The sequence below is a fragment of the Patagioenas fasciata genome, chromosome 2 (genome assembly GCF_037038585.1).
Source record: "Patagioenas fasciata isolate bPatFas1 chromosome 2, bPatFas1.hap1, whole genome shotgun sequence".
Classification (NCBI taxonomy): Eukaryota; Metazoa; Chordata; class Aves; order Columbiformes; family Columbidae; genus Patagioenas; species Patagioenas fasciata.
In genome coordinates, this window is record NC_092521.1 from 108,321,677 (window position 1) to 108,345,266 (window position 23,590).

Here is a 23,590-nt window from a genome sequence, read left to right on the forward strand (position 1 = left end):
GAGTTACTGCTGGGCTGCTGGCTGGATGCAAGTCAGAGGAAGAGCTGGAAAAAAGGAACGGTGATAGTTGACCTTTAAAAGCAGTTTGTCTCAGCAGCTGACAAGCTGATGGTACCCATCTGCAGAATCTCCTTTTGTGGATAGTTATAAAAGGCTGTGTTTGAGCATGCTCATCATCAAACATCAAGAGGAGCTGAATACTGGCACAAGAAATTCCTAGCATAGATTTTTTTTAAATTATACTCTGGCTTTTTGTGGATAAGTCCATCTGAAAACTAGAAAAAAATAATTTCTTTCCTCCTTGCCTCCAGTTCACTACTAACAGAAGTTTGAATCAGGCAGCAGTCTAGACAATAAAGGGTAAGGCTAGATTGAGATTACAGGTGTTTAAGCAGGACATCCTTGTCCTTTTGTCTTACAAAATCTATGTTAAATTGAAATATTTGCCTTAAAAGGCCGGTTAATGTGTTTTTAAACCAACTAAATAACAAAGCAGGGAGGGTGGTGGTTAGAGCAGGGGATTTTGTGTCAGCTGCTCAAACTTAAAAGGTCACTGTAAGGGTAGCACTGATCACACAATCCTGTACATCAGATTTCCCTTGCACACAGAGGGTGAGAGCAACGTGTTGCCTGCTGCAAATTTATATGTGAGCTGGAGCCAGAGGGAACCAGGGACAATGGTAAAGGGGAGTCAGAGGATGAGGGTGGGAGGAGAAGGGAGTAGTGGGCTAGGCAAGAAGTCTAGAGCAAGTGTGTGCATAAGGAAATCTCCCTAAATTCCTTGCACTTTGGAGAAAGCTAAAGTAATTATAGCATTATAGAAATGTAGTACAATTTTTAGTACTAAGACGAGTCCTAAGCCTGCAGCCCTCAGTTGGAGCTGTGGAGAAGCTCCAAGGGGAACTCGCACACATGTGCACACGTTTGTACATGTCTCCACGATACTGTGATTTGGTTCATGTTTAATTTGGCTTTTTATCTGATTGGATACATTACTATGACAATTACATAAACAGTAAATTAAAAAAAAAAACAACTTAACAGCCACAGGTGAATCTTAAGGAACGACTGGAAATAGCCAACTTAGAAGTTACAGAAATGGTTTTGGTGTGTAAGTGCCATGCACACCATTGAAAACCCAGAAAATCAGGGCAGAAAGAGCTGTGCAAGCACCACTGTTGGTAAAGGCATCACACTGGGAATAGAGGACAGTGTCTGAACCCTGTTATTAACACCTTACTACCTAATTCCTGTTGGGGGAAGCAAGAAAGAGGACAGATCCATGTTTGAACACAAAAGCCAGTTGTCTGTCAACCTCATAATTTCCCACTCTCCCTCTGTGTCCCTTGTCGTGGTTGAGACGGACAAACGACATGGACCAAGTTCTTCCAGGATGAAAGCAGTAGATGCCATTTATTGCCACAAGTGCATTTTTATACAGTTTTACCAATTCATGTGTCTCTTCACTATTGGTTACAAGTTACAGCAGTAACATCTCATTGGCTAATTTTGCTATCATCAGTGTTACTCTTCTACTCCCTTCTCTCTCACGGGTGCATCCTTAACATCTCCGGATACTCCTTTACTCATGGGTAGGCCTTCATATCTTCAAGGCTAATTTCTGTTCCCATGCCCTCCGTCAGGGAATCCACGGACCCACCGTAGTCCCCCACAGTCCCTCTCTGCTCCATTCAGAATAAAGTGGAAATGAAACACAACTCTGCCATTTGCCATTTAGAAAAGGTAGAAAATAGAAGGTGAAAATATTTATTTCTTCTGTCTGAGGATAGGGTGCAGTGTATCACCCTCATTCCAGCAAAAATTCCTTCATAAGATTAATGCACTGGTTTCACTGCATTCCTCAGCAGAATGGATTTTGCCCACTACAAGCGATACTCAGGTATCAGATGCAGTGCAAGCTTAGCTGTCAGCCAGGCATTCCTTTGTTCCCAGAGGGGACACTATTACAAAGTCAAGATAACAACATTAAGCAATTAAGATATGCTCTGTGCATTAACAGAAAGAAATTTGTGGGCTCCTGCAAGCTTGCAGGCACTTGTCAGAGAGATGCTGAATAGGCTTCTTTTTCAAGGTAAAGAAAGCACCTGAGAGTATATGCCAGTGTAAAATGCCATTTGCTTCAAGCAGGGATAAAGCTACAACATTTAAGAACACTGCCTTCTCATTCTGACAGAGGAACTTGGCAGGGCCGTGTCCCTTGTGAAACAGCCGTGTTGTTTCCTTTGCTGCCTGTGGAGATGCCCGTGAGTGTCTGTGCAGGGTGCTGCAGGACTGCGCATCCATGGCAAGCCTGTGTGAGTCATCAGCAAAGTGGAGCTAAAGAAGAGAGGCTGACCAGAAATGTCTCGGGTCTCTTCCTGCTGCTGTGCCCTGGGGTAGAGCTGAAAAGTACCCTTGGTGAAAGGTGCAATTCTTTAAATCTTACTCCCATTCTCCATATGTAATGGTTATTGTGTCAATGTAATTCTCATTTCCATATCTCTTCTAGTGCTTAGACACCTTATACCCTAGCACACTGTGTTGATCAACTTTTTAACTGACATCAATGATTTATTAAAAAAGAATGACTTCACTAGAGAAAAAATAGATCTAAACACTTGAGAAAATAATTGAGTAGCATCATTTACTGAATGCAAGGGTCCCAGCTTGCCTTTAATTGAGTGGATGTAGGTAATAATTTGAAGAAGAGTGATAACTATCTTGAAGGTATTTGATAAAAGCACTAACATCTAGCTTCTGATTGTTGTCGTAATGCAAATATTTGAGGAAAATCACTACTAGTATTTTTAGACACCAGTTTTTCAAAACAAACAGGAACAACAACCAAAAAGCTTACCACAGATGATGTACAATTACAATGTATGAAATCTATCCTTTATTGATTAACAAAACTGGTTTAATTTATAGGAGTGCTGCAAGTGGAGGGAAATGCAGTAGCTGCATTTTGTTGCTGAATGCATAGGCTAGGACAGTACTGGAGCAAGCTAATAATATCACAACCAAAAAAAAAAAAAGGGAAATTATTGATGAGTTACACTCTTAAAAAGAGGAAAAAATATCTGTCATCAATTTCCTATTTAGAAATGCATCCAAGAGCTCAAATGTAATGATGAAATAACAAACAATGTATAAAAAGTGATCTAGAAAGGAAAGTAGGCCAGCCACCCAAGTCATGAAACTTGACTGTAGGCCACAGGGCACAGAGTAGCACTGAGCGGAGGTACTTGAACTGGCTCAGACACTGGAAGCAAGGTTAGCAGAGACTCCCAGCTCTGCCGATGATGCCAGCGACATCCTTATTGAGGCATCCTACCCAGTGCCATTAGTTCTGCTGGACTGCAGTGTGGGAACTGCCCCAGATTCTTCTGCCAGTCCTGCATCCTTGGTGGGACAACGGTGATTTCCAGGTTTCCTTTAAGATAGGAGTTAGTCTCCAGAGAGGCACAGAATGACAGTGGTAACTATGATGAGAAGGTGATGTGAGGCAGGTACCCCGCTGTGTCCATACAGCTCAGCCACAGCTGCTGAGCTGCTCCCCCAACCTTCCTGTCTGCTGTTCCCTCCACACATTCCTTGTGGCTGAAGTTTCCACTGTTGACATCCCCTTACCTCCTGTCCCCACAGAAGGGACAGCCCTGCAGCCAAAACACCTTCCAGCATGGTCAGTAGGACAGAGCTGGCTCCTAAAGCTCTTACCAGATCACTTTCTGACCCTAGTACCTCCACTTTCCAAAACTTGATCAGTTTTGAGAAATTCAATGGCCATAATGAATTTGATTGCTTTAAAATACTCTTTGCTTCATCCGCATGAATACTCAAGTGGAGATTGAGTTTCTGGTAGGAAAAAAGAACCTAAAGAACTTTTCACTTTGTTATCACTATCACTTGATATTTCCTATGGGTCAAATAAATTTTTTTCAAATACAGTGATCTAATGTGGAAAAAAATCATCTGCTAAGTTATCTTGTGACTAAAACTGAGAACCTTACTTTTGATGTAAGAAAACCAGTTCCTTTTAAACAATACAGTTATTATCTGAATTACTTATCAAAATGTAGGGTGCATTAGAATCAAGTCCTCAAAACTGTCCTTACAGACCTTTGCCAAATTCTAACTATATTGTAGCTGTTGACTGCTATATATAAAGATTTCCTGTTTTACTTGTTCAATGTGTATAAGACACTCTCTGCTAATTCCTCTTTAACAAATTAAAGCCACAGGAGAAACTTTAAATATGAAAACAGCATAAGAAGACTATATTTAAATATAACCTATTAATTACTTTAGCAATTATTTTATTTCAGCAAGTTACTGAATATTTCAGGAATGTTTGGGAAATTATGCATCTATGTTAAGGGTGGAACAACTGATGAAGAGAGAATAAAATAATCTACATGTAATCTGTAAACACCATTTGAGGAATAAAAATGAGACTTTCAACTGCCAGTTTCTGTACTACTTAAATGACATGCTGGGGTATATTAACTAAACAGATCTTACAATGAATTCTAGGGCATTAGAGAGAGCTGTATAAGGATTGCCGTTCTAAATCCTCTAAGTGATGGCTGGAGTTTTCACAGCTTGACTTTTAAACTTTTAAATTAAGTTGGATAATCTTCAGATTATTCAAAACCCTATTCAACCGTCCCCCTTCACATACTCTTTCATTGTATCACTTTCCAGAACTTTCCAGAAAAACCCAAGGTTTAAAAATGCTTTGCAACTCTTCAATTACATGCCAGAGATCTAAGACTATTGTTTGAAAGAAGAGGCAAGTACCAATGCACACAGTTCCTTTCCTCTCATCCCTTTTTCTGACATCAGGAAAGAACTCCTAGTTTAACAGTCTTCCAGTGCTTGCAGCAGCATTTAAGAGCAGTGAAAAGCACATTTTTGAGCGCTGTGACAAAGAAATTTTTGGTACTATTAACTTCTTTAAAGTTCTATAAAGATGTATTATCCAAAAGTTCTATAAAATTGGATTGTCCAAAAGCCAGAACTGTTCCTTAAGATGTAAGGTGAATAATGTGTCTGTTGTAAAAGTCAGAGAATCATATAATAGAATCACACAATGTTCTGAGTTGGAAGGGACCCACAAGGATCATCAAGTCCAACTCCTGTCCCTGCACAGGACAAGCCCAAAATTCACACCATATGTCTGAGACCATTGTCCTATGGCATCTTGACACTGTCAGGCTTGGGGCTGTGTCTGCCTCTGCAGGGAGCCTGTTCAGTGCTCCACGACCCTCTGGGTAAAGAACCTTTTCCTAACTTCCGACCTAAACCTCCCCTGGCACATCTTCCTGACATTCTCTTGGATTCTGTCATTGGTCACCAGAGAGAAGAGTTCAGCACCTGCCCCTTTTCCTCCCATTGTCAGGAAGCTGTAGTCTCCCCTCAGTCTCCTCTTTTCCAGGCTGAACAAACCAAGTGATTTTAGTCACTCCTCATACGGCTTCCCCTCCAAACCCTTCACCAACTTTGTAGCCCTCTTCTGGACACTCTCTATTAGCTTAATATCCCTTTTATACTGCGGTGCCCAAAACTGCACACAGTGCTCCAGGTGAGGCTGTCACTCAAAATAAAACCAGTTTGCGTGACTCGGGGTAATTCAGATTATTTCTAAGCCTTACAGATCACAGATCTCATTAAATTACGTTTTATTAGTGTTCTGTTTGTCCATATTTAAAGCGGGAGAGCAGAAAAACCCCATTAACATTAATGAGTAATGTAAGAGATAGTTGAGAAACTTTCAGCAAAATATAGTATCCCAGTCTACTGTCTGGTCTTTTGTATTTCACATAGATGAATCACAGATTGACCTCTGAACTGCACTAAATTGGGAAAGGGGAAAGAAACATCACTATGAACTAGTAGAAAAAACTCTCTTGATCAATAACAAAGTTATTTTACTGGGAAAAGTGTATTTCTTTAGAGAAAAAACAAAAGAAAGAAAAAGCATCTTAATAAATGCTCAGACTTCTAGTATTGTAACATGCAGTATATAAGAATTAGTATAGACACTGAAGTATATTTGCATAACAGCACCTGCATATTATCTTTAGTTTTAACTATGAGCTACAGAAGTTTCCTGGTGTGTTTGGGGTTTGTGTGTTGGTATAAGTTAATTTGTAATTGAGAGAACAAGGCCCGTATCACAAGAAGTTACTTCGCACTTGATGGTTTCTAGTAGCCATTTATGCTCTCCCAAGAGGTTTCTTCAAAGGATTTCATGCGGAAAATGATACAAAGAAAATTAGGCAATAAACTTCATGTCAAAAAGTTTGCTACAGTATTCTGAGAAGTTGCCAGTTCTTCATCCCACACTGTGGCTTCAAGATTTATAAAGCTTTTGGATATTTTTCTTTGTTTTTTATTTCATCAGGGAATAGAAAAGGAAAGTGCTTAACTGTTACTAAGTGTTAAAAAGTAAACATTTTGGTTTGCCTAAGAGTAAATACAACGTTTTGTTATCTTTTTGTCTATATTTAAATTAGAAGGAAACCCAAGATGTCACCTCTGAAAAATGGAAAAAGACTCTTTAATTCTTGGTCTAATTAACACATAAATAGTAGATCAGGGATGTCAAACTCATTTTCAGTGGGGGCCACGTCAGCTTTACGGTTGCCTTCCTATATTTATATAGTCCTAAAATTACATTCGGCCCTTTGAAGGCAACCGCGAGGCTCATGTGACCCCCACTGAAAATGAGTTTGACATCCCTGTATCAGACAGTATCCATTTCTTTTGTCATGTTATTGACTGTCTTGCAAGGAATCCTGTGAGAATGTAGAAGAAAGAAAACAACTAGAAGTTGCCATTAGCCAAAGGATGCTGGGAATTATGCTAATTTTATGCTAAGTGAGTATGTAGTGAGTGAATAAAGTACATATTTTCAAGGTGCTAAAGAGAAATCACATTGAATTTGGCTGAGAGTGATGTGACAGCTTGATGAATTAGGCTAGTAATTGTAATAGTGTTTTTCCCTGAAGACATCTCACAATATCAGCATTTCTGAGGTCCCTCGTCAACCACTACAGAGGAAATCCTTTTCAAATTATTCTAAAAGAAAAAGGTTTTAGGAGGAGTCATTCTAGCTTGAGTATTTTAAACAATTGTGGTTTTTTTCTAACACTCCATAACAAATACACTTCTCTCCCTGAGCACTTCTGAAGAACAGCATATACTATGCTGAAACTTTCACATAGGTTGGATTCTGCAACTGGGAAGTAGGATCAGGAGATTATTTTGTTGATCAACCAGCATTTTCATGTTACAATGAAGCAGCTCCTAATCTTTCAAAAAAACACCCAGGGAGGACTGGTAAAATTCTGAACACTCTCTGAAGAAAATGGAAAATAGGAGGGAGTAACAAAATCAGTGGCAGCATATGTTATCTTGCTATCAGACTGAATAAAATAAAAATACTAACATTTGGTGGGAAGTTGACTGTAACTTCATTCAACTGCTTCATTTGCAAGCAGAGTACAACCCTGACATTTCATTAGCTGAAAATCACTGAGAGATAGATTTGTAAGTTCATGTAGTCATACAGGACTGATTTCTGGAAAGTGGTATACAGTTATGGTAAAGGAAACAGGCTTCTCTAGAAAGAAAGTTGTAAAGATGTTGTATTTAAATGATGTGTTTATGAACTAGCTGCTGAATTCCAGATTAAATCGAGTTTTATTATGGCATCTAAATCTAAGGATCAGTAACTGTCACGGTCAATGGCATAGCACTGCTACTAGTCAGGTTGAATATCAGAAAAAACAACAAAATTGCAGCACAAAAAGCTGTTACTGATACAGATTGTGCTGTAGAAAACTTCTGGATCTAATTCAGGAAGCTATACAATACCATATTATTGAAATTGCTAAAATTTTTGTAAAAAGTTATTCCAATAAGATGCCATATTTTAAAACACATGCACACACAAGACGTGACAGAACCATTTCAAAGCCTCCATCAAATAACACACCAGTCATATTTCTACCACAGAATCGGAGCGTCTTTCATCGTACATGCCTTTTCAGATTAATTTAGATAATTCCTGGGTCTTGGTGAAAAATTTTAGCTGTTACAGTAGATGTCCCAATAGAAGACATGTGAGGGTCCATATAGTTTCCATATTTCCCTCCAAAAATCATTCTATTAATTTTTGATCCAGAAAGCAATCTGAATTATTAAATTAAAACAATTTGTTTCATTTCCTTAGCTATACTTGTTAGAGTAGACCTCCTGTATTTTCCTGGGTAGTAAGCAACAACTTCCTCCCTTAGGTGACTGACTGCCATGCTTCAGCTTGAAAATGTGTCAGTCTGAAACTTACCTGAAATATGTTCCACCATATATGAAGTGACACATGAGAAACACAGGTGGTGCAAAAATCTAAATGAAGTGTATGTTTTTAGCTCAGTACTGGTGACTAAGACACAGCAAGCAGCAATGAGGGGCTTGGGAGGAATGATTCCCAGTGTCTCCCTCCTACATACCTTAATACCATGCAGATAACCACAGACAATCAGTCTGTGTTGAGCAGTATCATAGATGTACTGCTATGGCAAGTTTTAAGTGAGGTCACTGATGCAACTGCAGCACAGATGTAATTGAAGCTACTGCAAATGGAACAAGCAATCTTTCAAATGCGGTCCTTCTCTGTGTCAATTAATAGTTTTTAAGCTGGTCCCTGTAATATGCAGATGGAGAATACGTTACTATACCAATCAGAAAGGGCTTACATATAGAGTATACACATAGAGCTTTAAAATTTGCTGGGAAGCAACACTTGAAAAGAAGACACCAGTCAGGTTTTGGTTTTGTAATTCAAATAATGAGAACATTTACTTTAAAAGAAATGCCAAGTAACCTACAGTTAAAGGTCTGGCTTAACAGGAAAATGTTAGATTATCTTTGCATAATTTATTTCCTCCCCCCTTTTTTTTTTTGATAGTGGGAGTTAAGCAAATTATTCACCACGAATAATTCAGCCTATGAATTTATAGTTCTATATAAAGTACCTACAAAAAGGTTACTTGATCTTAATTTTTAATACTGTTTGAGGAATATGTTTATTTTACTATGTCTTGATTATACTTATGTAATACAGGTAATTATTTCTGTGCAAAGAACAGCAGTGCAATATAGACTTACTTTACATTCTACGTAAGGTGTACTTTAGCTCTGGATTAAAACAGGGTTTAGTAGTGCAAAGATTTTGTTGAGCCTTTGAACTGAGATAAGTTTAATCCTACAAAGCTGTACAGCTTAAAACCTACATGCATGGATAGGTCCAGACTTCTCTGAGGGAAGGAAAGCTGTCCAGGCCTAAGGCAACTCTAAGCCTCAGGATATGAAGGTGCATTAGTGCAGGGCTTTGGTAGGGGCAATGGTCCTACTCTCCTTTCGGGGATTATTGTGTCAGACACAGTAGCACACACCATGAAAATGCTATCTAGTTCACATCCCAGAAACTCTCACATCCTTTGCCTTTCCCAGGTTCTCCAGCAATCTGAGCAAATTTTCTCCAGGCTTCAGGAAACCTCTGGCACTTCTGGCGTAAGAGGTCACTTCAGATCAGGAGAGGACATGAACAACTTAAAATTATTACTGATGAGAGTGAAAACTAGAATAGATGTTGAGGGAGAGGGTTGACTTGATCCCAGTGATCTTCCAAAACAAGGGACACAAGCCTCTTCTCTTGCCTGTCTGACAGTGTCTCTGAATTGGACCACAGACTCAGAGGCACACAGTCTCTTGGAGAGATTACAATTAATCTGACTAAAACTGAGAGTTTTGGTTTCAATATTATTGTCAGGTTATGTGTTGTGTTGTTCTGATTCTTCCCTCCACTCCCTTCACTTTCCTAAGCGAAACAAGTGTCAGATAAAACCTGAGGTTTTTTTCCAATCAGATGAGTGAGTTTTGAATTGGAAATCATTTGTTTACCTGACCTTAAAAGGAATGCCATGTAGATAACCTTCACCCTCAACCAAATAAACTGGTCAGAATGGATATTTATACAGCTGTTTCTGATCAAAACATGGGTACATATTCATATTATTTTTTAATGTTTTCTCTCTGGAGCCATGGGCAGAGGTTGCCCATATTAGGTAAAATAATGTAAAATTTAAAAACTTGTGCCTTGGCCTAGTAAAGACAATTTTTGTCAGCTCTGTCTTTCTGTTATTTTAGGGGAGATCTATTCTGATTTTCAGTTTTTCCTTCAAATATATTTGGAGGAAAATTATAACATGCTCTCACTTTCCACTTCAGGTACACCTTTGGCTTTCAATTTTCAGATTGTGTAACACTTTGGTTTAGGATTTACAAGCCTTGAAGGTGGCCTAAGCTCTCAGATTTTGCAGTCTATGCCATTATAATTTTATAGGGCCAGCAGCAGGTTTTATTGATGCACTTGGTGATCTTCTCATGTTCAGTTCCCCTCTTTGACCCTTTAAAGCAGTCGAATTTGAAATAAATTAGTACGAGATATTACACAGGACAGGTGAAATAGCTCTTCTCTTCCTGTGGTAGGGAAAAGCTGTATAACTAAGACATGCCACCTTAATAAAATACAGAAGCTAGGAAAAAAGTTACTCTAACTACTGAAGTTTTTCATTTTATTCCATTATTTTAAATACTGTTATTACATGGTTTTGAATGTCAGGTAAGACTTGTGCAAATACTCTGTTTAAAATGGCATTAACTAAATTAAATGTCTTTACAATCTCTCATTTTTTTTTTTCCCCCAGAGCCAATAGATACTTGGAAAGAGCTGTAAAGCAATGTGATTATTTTCTCTGCAAGATTTTGTAGAGCTTTTTGCATGAAACAATTTTCTGAGACATCTTCACGCATAAAGGAAATGAACTTTATAATTTAGGAACTAGGAGCCTCTTGCATCGTGTTACAGGCTGAAATGCATGTTAAAGGAGCACGAGGGAATCACTAGTAATCAGTGAAGGCTTTTTACCATGACTGGTGCAATAAGCATGTGAAAGGGGAGCTGCCCTTCACTAAGTACAGGATAGGGCTGAGAGATGAAGAACGAGTGAAGGGGGGGAGTGAAAGTGAGAAGAGATTACTCCAAATAATTCTTGGAAGAGCAGAACTGGCTGTGCTCCTAACTACTGAGATTACCATAGCATCTAATTTAGTCCAGTTCGTCTAGAGTCTACCTTCTGCCTCTTTGGAGCTGCCAGCAGGCAATGTTGCAGCAGCTGAATCCCACAGTATTCTGAAAAACTTAAAGAAGATGCAGCATGGATGCTGTGAGGTGAACAGCACCAATGGATATTCTTGGGTCATCTTCTTCACTTCAGTTCTCAAACAAAAGATAAAATTCACTTGGGCTACCCTGATTACTGCCACGTAAGTTATTGGGGTGGAACCATCAATTCAAAGTCTTTATGGTTTCCCCTTAGACAGGAGGCCTGTAGATGGGAAATGTCCTTTTCTGAATAGGGTTTATAGTTAGGATTTCTCAGAGAAACTAAATAGGTCAAAAACCCAGAGGTCGGAAAGAAAAAAATATTTTTCTTTTACTTTCAATCTTGTTTTAACTAAAAGAACTGTGGAACGCTTCCACCATTACCAGAAACACTTCGGAGAGTGAGATATGGAGAGACAGACATCTGAGATCAGAGAGATATGCAGTATCAAATCCCAGAGGAGTTTCAACCAGAAAATCATAGAATGGTTTGGGTTTGAAGAGACCTTAAAGATCACCTAGTTCCAATCAGGCTGATGCTATTATATAGGGGGAGAAGGAGAAGCAAAATTGTCCAGATGTTGTATTTTTGTCTGATAGTTCATGTGTGATTCATGCAGGGGAAAGCACATTAATATTAAACTGCTACTGTAGCAGGAGGGCTCATATTAATGACAATATACATATGCATTCTCCCTGAGATTACAGTACTGAATGCTAATGCTGGTGCTCAGAAATGAAGTAACAGGCAGTTACTTTGAAGTAAATTAGTGGATGAATTTACCGCATGCTAGCTATTTTCTAACGATCAGTGAAAGTAGGCTAGGCTACCCTGCACTCAGATTATCTGTCTACGCTGCAAAATGGAAAGCCACAGAGAAAACTGAAGCTATAGAGCCATGAATGCCATGCTGCTAATATATATATATATATATGTGTAAATACATATATATATAAAAATATATATACTACATATATATTATATTTATAAGTATATATATATACTATATATATTTTGTATATATATATATATAATCTCATCAGGATTGTGAGGTAGTAGCAGATACATGTCGAAGTTGTGTAGTAGAAGAATACTTTTAGACTATTCATAACCTATTTACAGCTCTGCATTATCTTCTAGGATCCAAATTCAAGAGCTGAGCAAAGTACCTTACGGTATGAGGGACCTAATTCTAAACCAGTAATTGGTTTTATGATTTCTTTGATTAACATGGTCTAGTGCTAGAGTCAGGTTATGGTTGGACTCAATGATCTTGAGGGTCTCTTCCAACCAAAATGATTCTATGATTTGTATCAGATTATGTCAATGTGAAGCACCATACCCAAACTGAGCGCCAACGATGACAATGCCCAGATCCTTTAAATAATTTTTAATCAAGGCTATTAAAACTCCCTTTTCAATGATGGTAAATGTTCTCAAATATATGAGTCTAAATGACCTCCTTTGACATGAAATGAAACCTCTAGATAATAAACCTCTGCAGTCGTGCAGAAACATGGACATTGAAGTTAGTTTCGAAAGTGTATGATGGTTTTGGTAGGATAAATTTTTGTACATTTTAGGTCATCCAGAAGTGTTGAAGTATCAAACTGCTAGGCTTTTTCTATAGAAAAGAAAGTATCTTATTTAGTAGTAAAGAATGGTTACCTCTTGGAAAAATTGCCATTGTCCCTGCTGGTAGTTCAAAGGATTTAAAACTTTTGCCTCCTATTATTGAGTATGGATTTATGGAGAGATGTTATGCAAGAAAAAAGCAGCTCCCATTTCTATACTTTACCTAAGCCATGTAAGCCATGTAATTTTGTTTCCTACTTTTAAAAAAGTTTTTCTATGTTCTCTCCTTTGCATGGTTGAAACTAATTACTTGGATAGATGCAAACCGGTCTTAACTCCCCATCAATCCAAGGCAGGGAATGTCACAACAAGTCCAGAGAAATGTCTCCTGACCAGTTTTTATTCTGAACACACACACACACACACACACACACACACACACACACACACACACACACATGCACGCTCACCAGTAAAGAAACGGAGAAACTCCAGCAAGGGAACAATAAAAAAATCCTTCCATTGACACCAGGGAAACAACACATCTAGAAATGGACCTTCTACCTCTTCTTCAGGAATTCTGCTTTTGAGAAAAGTCTCCAGGCCCCTGGGGTTGATTTCCAGGATCTCTCTTTAGTTGCTGAATGGTGGCAGCTGCTTTTGTAAGAAGGCAGGAAGACCTGAAAGCTACTTCGGTTTTTGCTACTCTTACAGGAAGTAGCTGAAGAGCACTAGGGTACGGCAGAGACATAAATGAAACCTACAGAGATTAGCTGCAGGCACAGCTGTCTGTTCTAAAATTTATAATCTGTGTTATAGATGACTTATGTTAATTGTTTCCAAGTGGATATGTAAGTATTTTTGAAATAATTTGATTTAGAGTGGTTAGTGGTGATGGAAAACAGACAACAGGCACATTTTCTGCCGCTTTCTCAAGAGCAACTCTTGTCTATCTAGGTGTTTCTCTGCTCAATCAAATTAATCCTATTAAGAAACTCTCAAATTATTTCTGTTCACAAGAATGATACTTATACAAAATCATGTTTAATTATGTGTAGCTAATTATTTAAAAATACATATCAAAACCCCCCAAAATACAGACTATGACAACAGTTCCCTATCTATTGTTCCCATAATGGAAATTGGTGGAGGTCTCCAAAATGGATGTGAAGACAAACCTGAACATTGCATCCAAACCCACCACATATAAGAGCGAAAATCAAACCTCTGCTCTATTTTCTCTCAGTAATGAGTCTCCAGTTGAAGCCTAAATGAAAATGCAGATACAGATCTGAACTGTGACATATGACACTTCCTGTTGTATTGTCTACTTCTGGATTTTTTTCTTTTCATAGCTGGTCATCTGGATAACTGACTTTTCCCTTTCACCTCATGGGTGTCAGCCATCAAAGCCTAAGTGTCTTTAAATAACAGATTAAAGAACCTCCTTGAAACATGAACGATTCTATTCTATCTTTTTCATAAAATCCTGCATTTCTCTGGTTGCTTATATTTTTGTTACCAAACACTCATGTAAAACAGGATTTTTCATGCGTTGTCTCCTTCAGTTATATTTCACACCTCAAACCATAATCCATTTTACCTGGGTAGGAACTATATACGGAATGCCTTTACCTCCAGTTTCCCAGAAGGCTATAAATATTTTATATCAGTGCTTTTCAAGCCAGTGAACAACTGCGTTTTCTGGAAATTATTTCAGGAAAGCAGAAAACACCCCAACTTGAATAAGAAGAAATTCTCCCTGATTACAATGGCAGTACAATATTTAATTTTTGTTCCTGATGTGACCTTCTTGCTTTACAGAATATCTTATGACAAGTTATGAGGCATGGAGCCATTTCGTCACTATTTTATTCATCAGCCATACTGTTGTAACACCTAGAGCAGAGAGTGGTGTTGCGTTCTGGTAGCTGTTGTACAAGTGATTATTCCTGACTGGCAGCAGGTGAGCTATCACAGCAAGCACAGCTGTGTCAGAAGTGGCTGCTCCTATGCAAATAACCCTAATAAAAATGGAAATAAACCAGGCAGAAGATCAGTTTCTTAGTAAGATTATTCCAGAGTGCTCTTCAAAAACCCATTTATCCTTATAAATAGGGCCTTGCACTCACTTTTGATGACAAATAAGAATTACATGGTATGGGAACAATAGGAACTGAATGCAACTCATGACAGACTAGCAGTGAAATAGGAGGCTCCTCTGATATTGCTCATTTAGAGAATGTAATTATAGGCGGGCATAAACTGTAACTCAATATAGATATACAGATCTTCTGTTGGTGCTAATTCCTCTGGTCCACTGTAATATGCCTAGCCAGTACGATGTGACAACTAGAAGCTTTAAAGATACTGGATTCTGCACTTACTTTGCCCTTCAAACTGTTGCACACCTATAGGAAAAGAAAAGAACAGGGTTGATAACTCATTTTATTTGACCTCTGAGATGGTTATGTCTTTCAGTCACTGCCAAAATTGAAACAAGTATCCTACGACATGAAAGGTTGCACATTGGACCATCTGAGCTGCTCAGTTCTTGCAGCCTCTTTATTCTCCAAGAATGCCTAAAGAAAATTTCAGAATGTGAATACTAAAACGCAGCAAAGAAACCAGCATGTGGGCATGGGGTTATGTGGGAGACAGCTGGGTGGACTTTTGTAGCGCTATGACTGTTTAAAAATTTAGCTCAGAAAGAACGAGTACAAAGACTAAACCTCCTGCTTATGTCATGGTTTCATCGATGTGGCTACCTGACTATGTTGCTAGTATGCCTGCCAACTCAGCCACTCAGAAGAATATGAAGTGGTTCCCTTGCATTGCTCTGTCTGCACTCTGAGTATTTTAAAGGAGTGTAGCATAAATAGTATTTTTTGCCTTCTTTTTCACTTTGTGTTTCTTCCATTTTCTTTTCACACCACAACATACAGTGCATTGGTTCCATCCAAATAACCACTCAAAAAAGTTAGGCTTATTTACCAGCTAAGCTGTGGAGGCAGTACTGTCATACCATGGTAGTTTCTTAGAAAGCATTTACAGAGAGCGGCCATGTCAAAGGAAACAGAACCTCTCTGGCAGTTAATCTATCATAGGACATGGACACTGCAACACCTTTCAGTGAATTCTAGCTGATATTTTTGTGCACAATTACTTGGTAGGAAAGAGCTAAGCCCCATTTCTTACTGGCAGAGCTATTCCAGTTGTTGAGTGCTTCACCTGAAGTAATTTGTCTCCTCACTTTAACTAATGAACCCAGAGGCTGCAGCCTGGCTGAGGCAGAGAGTCAGCTCTAGGCCAGCCACCCTAATTCAGTGCGGGAAGGTGTGAACGCACCCAGTTTCCAGAGACTTGCCAAAACCAGACTGCATCGTCTTTTGTACTATCTACAGAACAGACTTAGAGAGTATCAGAAAATAGTCCATTGTCTCTCTTGCTAACCAACCACTTTAAAGCCTTGTTATTTCCTGTTTCATAGAAGTTAAACGCATTAAATTTTAAAAAGGAAACAAATGAAAAAGTGTATCTTGAAAAAGTCACTTAGCGATGTGGTCAATTGGTTTTTCAGTTCAAAAATCAGTTTCATTGATTACTGTCTTAAACCACTAAATAAAAAAAGTTTACAATTTTCTGGATTAAACACTTCACTGCAGTTCAAGCAACCACATTCCTGTACAAAGTACCTGGAGAATATAATATCAATACCCTCTTATCCCTGAAAAGGGGAAAAAAACCTCTTTAAAAGCTGTAAATGTCATGGGAATAATTGATTCCTGAAGTGAGCAACCCTGGAAATTCATGTGAGATGCCAGCAGTGGAGAAATTAAGTAATGGAAAGTGAGACAGCCTAAAAGTGAAGCCAAGGCAGTTTAAGATGCATCTGCATTGCCTTTCTAGTTCAGTTGGGGAGCTGTCTGGGAAGCTGCTGCACTGGGAAATAACAATGAGGTCCCTAAAAGGGATGAAAAAAGTATAGCAGAGTGCTCCTATAGGTGTTACAGATTTCCAAAGGACCTCGCTGGTGGGCCTCACTGTGAGAAAGTGGCAGTTTTGGCAGAGCGATGAGAGACAAGAGGATGCACTGCGATAAGAGGTCTGACTGCATAGATAAAGGTGTTATACAAAGCATATGATAACTTCACAGTGGAAGATACTGTTTAAAATAACTTCAATATCTCCTCATAGAAGCAGTCATCCCAATTATTTCCTTGTGTTCCCTTCACCCAACACCTGGAGAGTAACAAAACTGTAAAAATATGATGTTACAAGTGTCTCTTCACCTCTATCTGTTTTTCTCCATAAATCGGCCAATCACTTATTTGTGTGCAGACCAGCCTATGTCACAAGGTGAACATAACCTTTCCTTTAGGTATAACTCCAATGTCACCACTTTCTAGTCAAGAACCACATGTGCAGCAAGTGTTACGCTGCAAACACAACACACATCATTGTCCTGTGTGCTTATGGTTTTCAGTATTCTCTGAAAATACCTAACAAAATAACCAGACATAAAATGAAATCTTACCTATAACTTTTCCTAGGAATAGTGCCTTTGGGGAGTTGAACTGAATGTCAGATGCTGTTGGCAGGCTGTAACTTGTTGGAGGATAATGATCAAGCTGGGGGAAGAGAAAAGAAATTATGAATATTTTGAACTGATCTGCCTTCTTACAGTGCTACTGGATCAGGTCTACTTTATAGAGTTTATGCCTCCACTTAAAACTCAGATAGGCTTTGCTTTCATTTTGATTAAGGAGAAATAACAGTTAATAGCCCTACTTCTCTATGTGCCATTTCCAAGGTTTCCAAGGCCTGAAAAACACCTATACTGGACATTTGTTTGTTCTTATTTCTGGAGAATAATTTTAGCTTTTGCTTGTGTGCTTCAATATAATTGCTAAAAATAACAACAGCATCCACATTGTCACAGTATCACAGTATGTTTGGGATTGAAAGGGACCTCAAAAGATCATCTAGTCCAATCCCCCTGCTGGAGCAGAAATGCCTAGGAGAGGTCACACAGGAACATGTCCAGGCGGGTTTTGAATTGTCTCCAGGGAAGGAGACTCCACAACCCCCCTGGGCAGCCTGTTCCAGTGTTCTGTCACCCTCACTGAGAAGAAGTTTTTTCTCAAATTTAAGTGGAACCTCTTGTGTTCCAGATTGATCCCATTACCCCTTGTCTTATCATTATGGGTTGCCACCGAGAAGAGCCTGACTCCATCCTCGTGACACTCACACTTTATATATTTATGAACATTAATAAGGTCACTCCTCAGTCTCCTCTTCTCCAAACTAAAGAGATCCAGCTCTCTCAGCCTTTCCTCATAAGGGAGATGCTCCACTCCCTTAATCATCTTTGTTGCCCTACACTGGACCCTCTCCAGCAGTTCCCTGTCCTTCTTGAACTGAGGGGCCCAGAACTGGACACAATATTCTAGATGTGGTCTCACCAGGGTGGAGTAGAGGGGAAGGAGAACCTCTCTCGACCTACCCACCACCCCCCTGTAATACACCCGAGGATGCCATTGGCCTTCCTGGCCACAAGGGCACAGTGCTGGCTCATGGTCATTGACCTGACTTCATCTGGGGTCTCAGGGGTACAGGGCTCCCCAGGACAGCCTCCAGCAGAGTAGACAGAGACAAAGAAGGCATTCAGCAATTCTGCCTTCTCTGTGTCTTCTGCCACTAGGGCACCCACCTCATTCATCAGTGGGTCTACATTGCCTCTGGTATTAGTTTTATCTGCTATGTATTTGAAAAAGTTCTTTTTGCTGTCCTTGACCCCTCTCGCTAGCTGTAATTCTAAGGAGGCCTTGGCTATCCTAGCTGCCTTCCTACATCCTCTAACAGCAGCCTTATATTCCTCCCAAGTGGCCAACCCCTGCTTCCATGACCTGTAAACTCTCCTCTTCTGCTTGAGCATACCCAACAGATCCCTGTTCAACCACACAGGCCTCCTGGCTCCCTTCCTCGACCTCTTACGTGTGGGGATGCTCTGATCCTGAGCATGGAAGAAGCAATCTCTGAATGCAATCCAGCTCTCTTGGGCCCCTTTTCCTTCAAGCAGTCTTGCCCATGGGATTTCCCCTAGCATTGTTTGAAAAGGCCGAAGTTAGCTCTGCTAAATTCCAGGGTTGCAATTCTACTTGCTATTCTGTTCCTGCCACACGAGATGCTGAACTCCACCATCTCGTGGTCACTGCAACCCAGGCAGCCCTCAACCTTTACAGTTTCGACTTCTTATTACTTCATGCAAGAGTTCCATTTGAGACTTGTTACCGCTAAATCTAGATTTAGATGCTTTGCCTACAGAAAAATAGCTAAGAATTTGAGACTAATGTGCATGTTGGCCATTCTCTTTTTCTGTCAGAAAACTCATGAATTAATGACATAAATTTTTGTACTTCATGTTTATTATTTTCTTGTCGAAAATGTTAATGTTAATCATGATGACACCTAGTGAAACCTAAGAAACAAAATCAAGAGTAATCAATCTAGCTAAATAGTTTAATGTACAGGAAAGTCATAGTGTCCCTGATGTGGCACAGGAATCACATTGTATTAGCATATTTTTTCCTGTTTTTTTAACTATTTAACAGAAAAATGTGAAGAGAGAGGAAGAAAACAAAATGCCTATGCTTAGCAATAGCACTATAAAGATAGTTCAGTACAGCTTAGTAGTTTTGATGATCACATTTCATGAAGTTAATTCAGGTGAATTTTTATCTTTGCTGTTTTTTATTCAGTACATAGGCTTAAAGAGGACAGAACAACAATTGTATATTTTACTCTGGCATTACCTTGGCACAAAACAAGACAGAAATTAATATATGATTTAAGACTTTGCAGTGTATTATAGCTTGTAGAAGTAATTCTCAAGAAGCCGCAATACTAAAGGGCCTACAATTTTGTCACATACCTTTTTGCAATATTTCTAATTTCAAAACATTATCTTGGATTAGTTTGATTCAATGGCACTGAAAAAGTTCATTTCAGTGGTTAAAAGAAGGAAATGAATGGCAGATAGCACAGAACTAAATGGCTGAATCCCATTATACCCTGGAATTCTGTGAGTTCATTACTTGGAAAGCCTGCTGATGTAATACCCATGAATCTGCAAAGGCAACAATCTCAAAAAACTCTGATAACTGGAAAGGATGGCTCGTGTCTTTCTTATACTGTGACATAAAACCTCAACAAGAGATAGGAGAAGTTCCCTGAAGATGCTAAAAGAGGTCTAGCAAATATTCATGTTCAAAAATGATTTTTGATTTATTATAATTAGTTTTCATGCTGATTATTTAAAATTTGGCCATCAGTGTTTATCAACATGACTACTGGCTAGTTCCCAATTTTAAACTGTAGATTTTAGAGTAAAATATATGGAAACACATAGTTCCATCTTCTTACTCTGAAAGGTAAGAAATTTCACTTTGATCACAGCATCTTCAACAGCTTTTCTCAGATTTTTAACAGACAGTAGAAATACATATTTTGCCCAAAAGTAGACTTAGATAATTTCAAATTCAAAATATTTTTGAAAGAGTGTAGTCAAGTGAATACAAATAGTTCAAATACAAAACAGTTCTTGATCTTAACCACATCAGGTCCTACTAAGCACAAACTCCAGTTAAATGCTTCTTATTGGGCTCCCTGGTGGAAGGGAAGTCTGTGTTCCGGCATCCAACATCACAGCCATCAGACCCGCTATCAATGCAGCAGACATATCAGGTGAGAAAAATATTCTTATTTCAGAAGATGAATAGGAATAGCTCAGCGTTTTCATGGTATTTACCAATATGATTATTAAACTAAAGGTATAAGCTCTAGAGAGCTATATCAGGAAAAGATCGGTGAAAAGACTGATCCACAAAACTCTGATTCTCCAGCCTCTCATACGCCAAGACTTTAACCTCATGTAACTTCTTTGTCTGCAGTGGAATTATTTCTGATACATTCTGATTGCACAGGATTAATCTTCTAGGTTCTCCTTTTATAGATATGATTTAAAATATGCTCAAGTGACTCTAATAAAATAATCTGCCATACTACCATGTACATTGGTATTTGTCAGCATCAGTAACATTTAAGTTCTTTCTTTTCTAAAATCAAACTGGTGCAATGTTTAAATATTTATTTTTCATGTAAGTTGGAATCTGAGCAGTAGGGTTGATCAGATCATCACTAGTCTGATAAGATACTAATGAATCATAATAACCATTATCAATCAATCATTTCATTTATCAATGTACTGTGGGTATCCTAGAGCTGTAACCATTCTTCAGATGTCCTTTATCAGAGTAACTATTAGGAACAAGTAAAAAAAAGTCATCCCTGCCTAATATGCAGGCTGCCTCTACCTGAGAACGTTAATCGTGTCTGCAGGACGTACCTGGAAATGAAAAATCAATTTAAACTATGAATCACTGTCAGCATATGCACAAATACTGAACACCAAATCTAACGATAGAGCAAGCTCCCACTCCACTGCCAGCTCTGGCATTTCTTGTCCCTGGGGGATGCCTGCATTGCTGCCCATGGACAGCTTTGAGCTGTGCCCTTCTCTAGTCCTGGCACCTGAAATGACATGGTGCAACACAAGGCAACTGTGAGGGAACAGGGAGATTTCTGTCCACTTGCTTTATTGTTTGTCTTTGTTCTAAACCAGAATTATCTAATAAAAGAAAACTTTTTTCTAGAGACACTTAATCTAGGATTTCTTTATTTAGGTCAGAGAGTTATACGACCAAGCTGAATTCTTTGCAAACTTGTATGTGACTGCCATCCAGTGGGTGCTCAAGTGTCAGCAGCTCCAAAAGAGCAGCCTGCAGTCTTTGTATGAAATACTAGACTATCTATTTAATATATGACACATAATAAAAAAGGAATTAGTGGGATCGAATGATATTTGAAAAAAGATACAACATTCTTTAATGAAAATTAAATAGAACATCTGCATACATAGGGGTTGATGTAATGAATTTGTATTAAAATCACAGTTTTTAAATTATAGTTAAGATTTTTCATTACAGATACTTTTCTTTAAAAACATTAATTTTGTTTGAGCTTAATATAAAAACACAGTGTGGCTTTGAGCACTACACAGATAAAAGTAGATGGCAGTTTCTGAGGAACTTGCAGTTTCTGTTCTCTAGTCACGTCACAGCAGGCACTGTCTTTATCTGAAGTTCCTGGCATTTAAGCAGAAGTTCAATACAATGCTATTTATTTTAAATTACTGATCACTTAGATAATGAAACATTTTGACAGGAATCCTGAGATTAGCAGACATATCAATCTGAGGGCAAACATGTCTACATCACCATAGCAGCCTCAAAAAATCCCAAATATATATACCTATATAAAGATATACACACATGTACACATAAAGTCACCCTGTAGAAAAAATCTACATCTGTACCATGATCAGTCCAGCCTATGTGTATGTACTGACTACGAAAATCAAATAGGAGATACTTTTCTTAGAGGGATGACCAAAATCTGATGTCTTAATGGTAAAATAAATATAAGTATTCCTCTGCTGAAAGGTTATGGAAAATCCTTACAAACAGTATAATATTGTGATATTTGGAAATATTCTATCTTTTTAATGCAACAGAAGAGGAGTAGATTCAGATGGCAATTGTGTATATCCTTAGGGTCACCTGAGCGAATTTTAGAATCTTAGAATTAGAGAGTCCTTTTGTTCGGAAGAGACCAACCATAACCTAAATCTAGCACTAAACCATGTGCCTAAGAGCCTTACCTACACATCTTTTGAACACCTCCAGGGATGGTGACTCCACCACTTCCCTGGGCAGCCTCTCCCAGTGCTTCACAACCACTTCCGTGAAGAATTTTCCCTGATGTCCAATCTGAACCTTGCCTGGCACAACTTGAGGCCATTCTCTCTTGTCCTATCGCTTCTTACTTGGGAGAAGAGACCAACGCCCTCCATGCTACAGCCTCCTTCCAGGTAGTTGTAGACAGCAATAAGGACTCCCCTCAGCCTCCTTTTCTCCAGGCTAAACAGCCCCAGTTCCCTCAGCTGCCACTCATAAGACTTGTGCTTCAGACTCCTCACCAGCCTTGTCACCCTCCTCTGAACTCTCTCCAGCACCTCAATGTCTTTCCTATAGTGAGGGGCCCAAAACTGAACACAGTATTTGAGATGCAGCCTAACCACCACTTCCCTAGTCCTGCTGGCAACACTATTGTTGATGCACGTCAGGATGCTGTTGGCTTTTTTGGCCACCTGGGTACACTGCTGGCTCATATTCAGCTGGCTGTCAATCAACACCCTCAGATCCTTTTCCACCAGGCAGCTTCCCAGCCACTCTTCCCTGAGCCCATAGTGTTGCATGGGGTTGTTGTGACCCAAGTGCAGGACCTGGCTCTTGGCCTTGTTAAGCCTCATACAACTGGCCTCAGCGCAATGATCCAGCCTGTCCAGATCCCTCTGTAGAGCCTTCCTGCCCTCCAGCAGATCAACATTCCCACCTAACATGGTGTCACCTGCAAACTTACTAAGGGTGCACTGAATCCCCTCATCCAGATCATTGATAAATATATTAAACAGAACTGATCCCAATACTGAACCCTGGGGAACACCACTCATGACCAACTGCCAACTGGATTTGACTCCATTCAACACAACTCTTTGGTCCCAGCAAAAAGTACACCCATTCATGCCATCAGCTGCCACTTTCTCTGTGGGATACGGTGCCAAAGGCTTTACTGAAGTCTAGGTACACAACATTCACAGC

The 23,590-nt window shown here is 39.1% G+C and overlaps 1 protein-coding gene across 2 annotated transcripts in view; it reads right to left on the reverse strand.

Annotated features, from left to right (window-relative positions):
* The window catches only part of CNTNAP2 (contactin associated protein 2), a 1,148,794-nt gene that overhangs the window by 43,801 nt on the left and 1,081,403 nt on the right, over positions 1 to 23,590 (reverse strand). For both annotated transcript variants that reach the window (XM_065830092.2, XM_071804698.1), the window contains exon 21: positions 17,347 to 17,440. In XM_065830092.2, the coding sequence (XP_065686164.1) occupies positions 17,347 to 17,440 (94 nt within the window). The remainder of the gene's footprint in view (positions 1 to 17,346; positions 17,441 to 23,590) is intronic.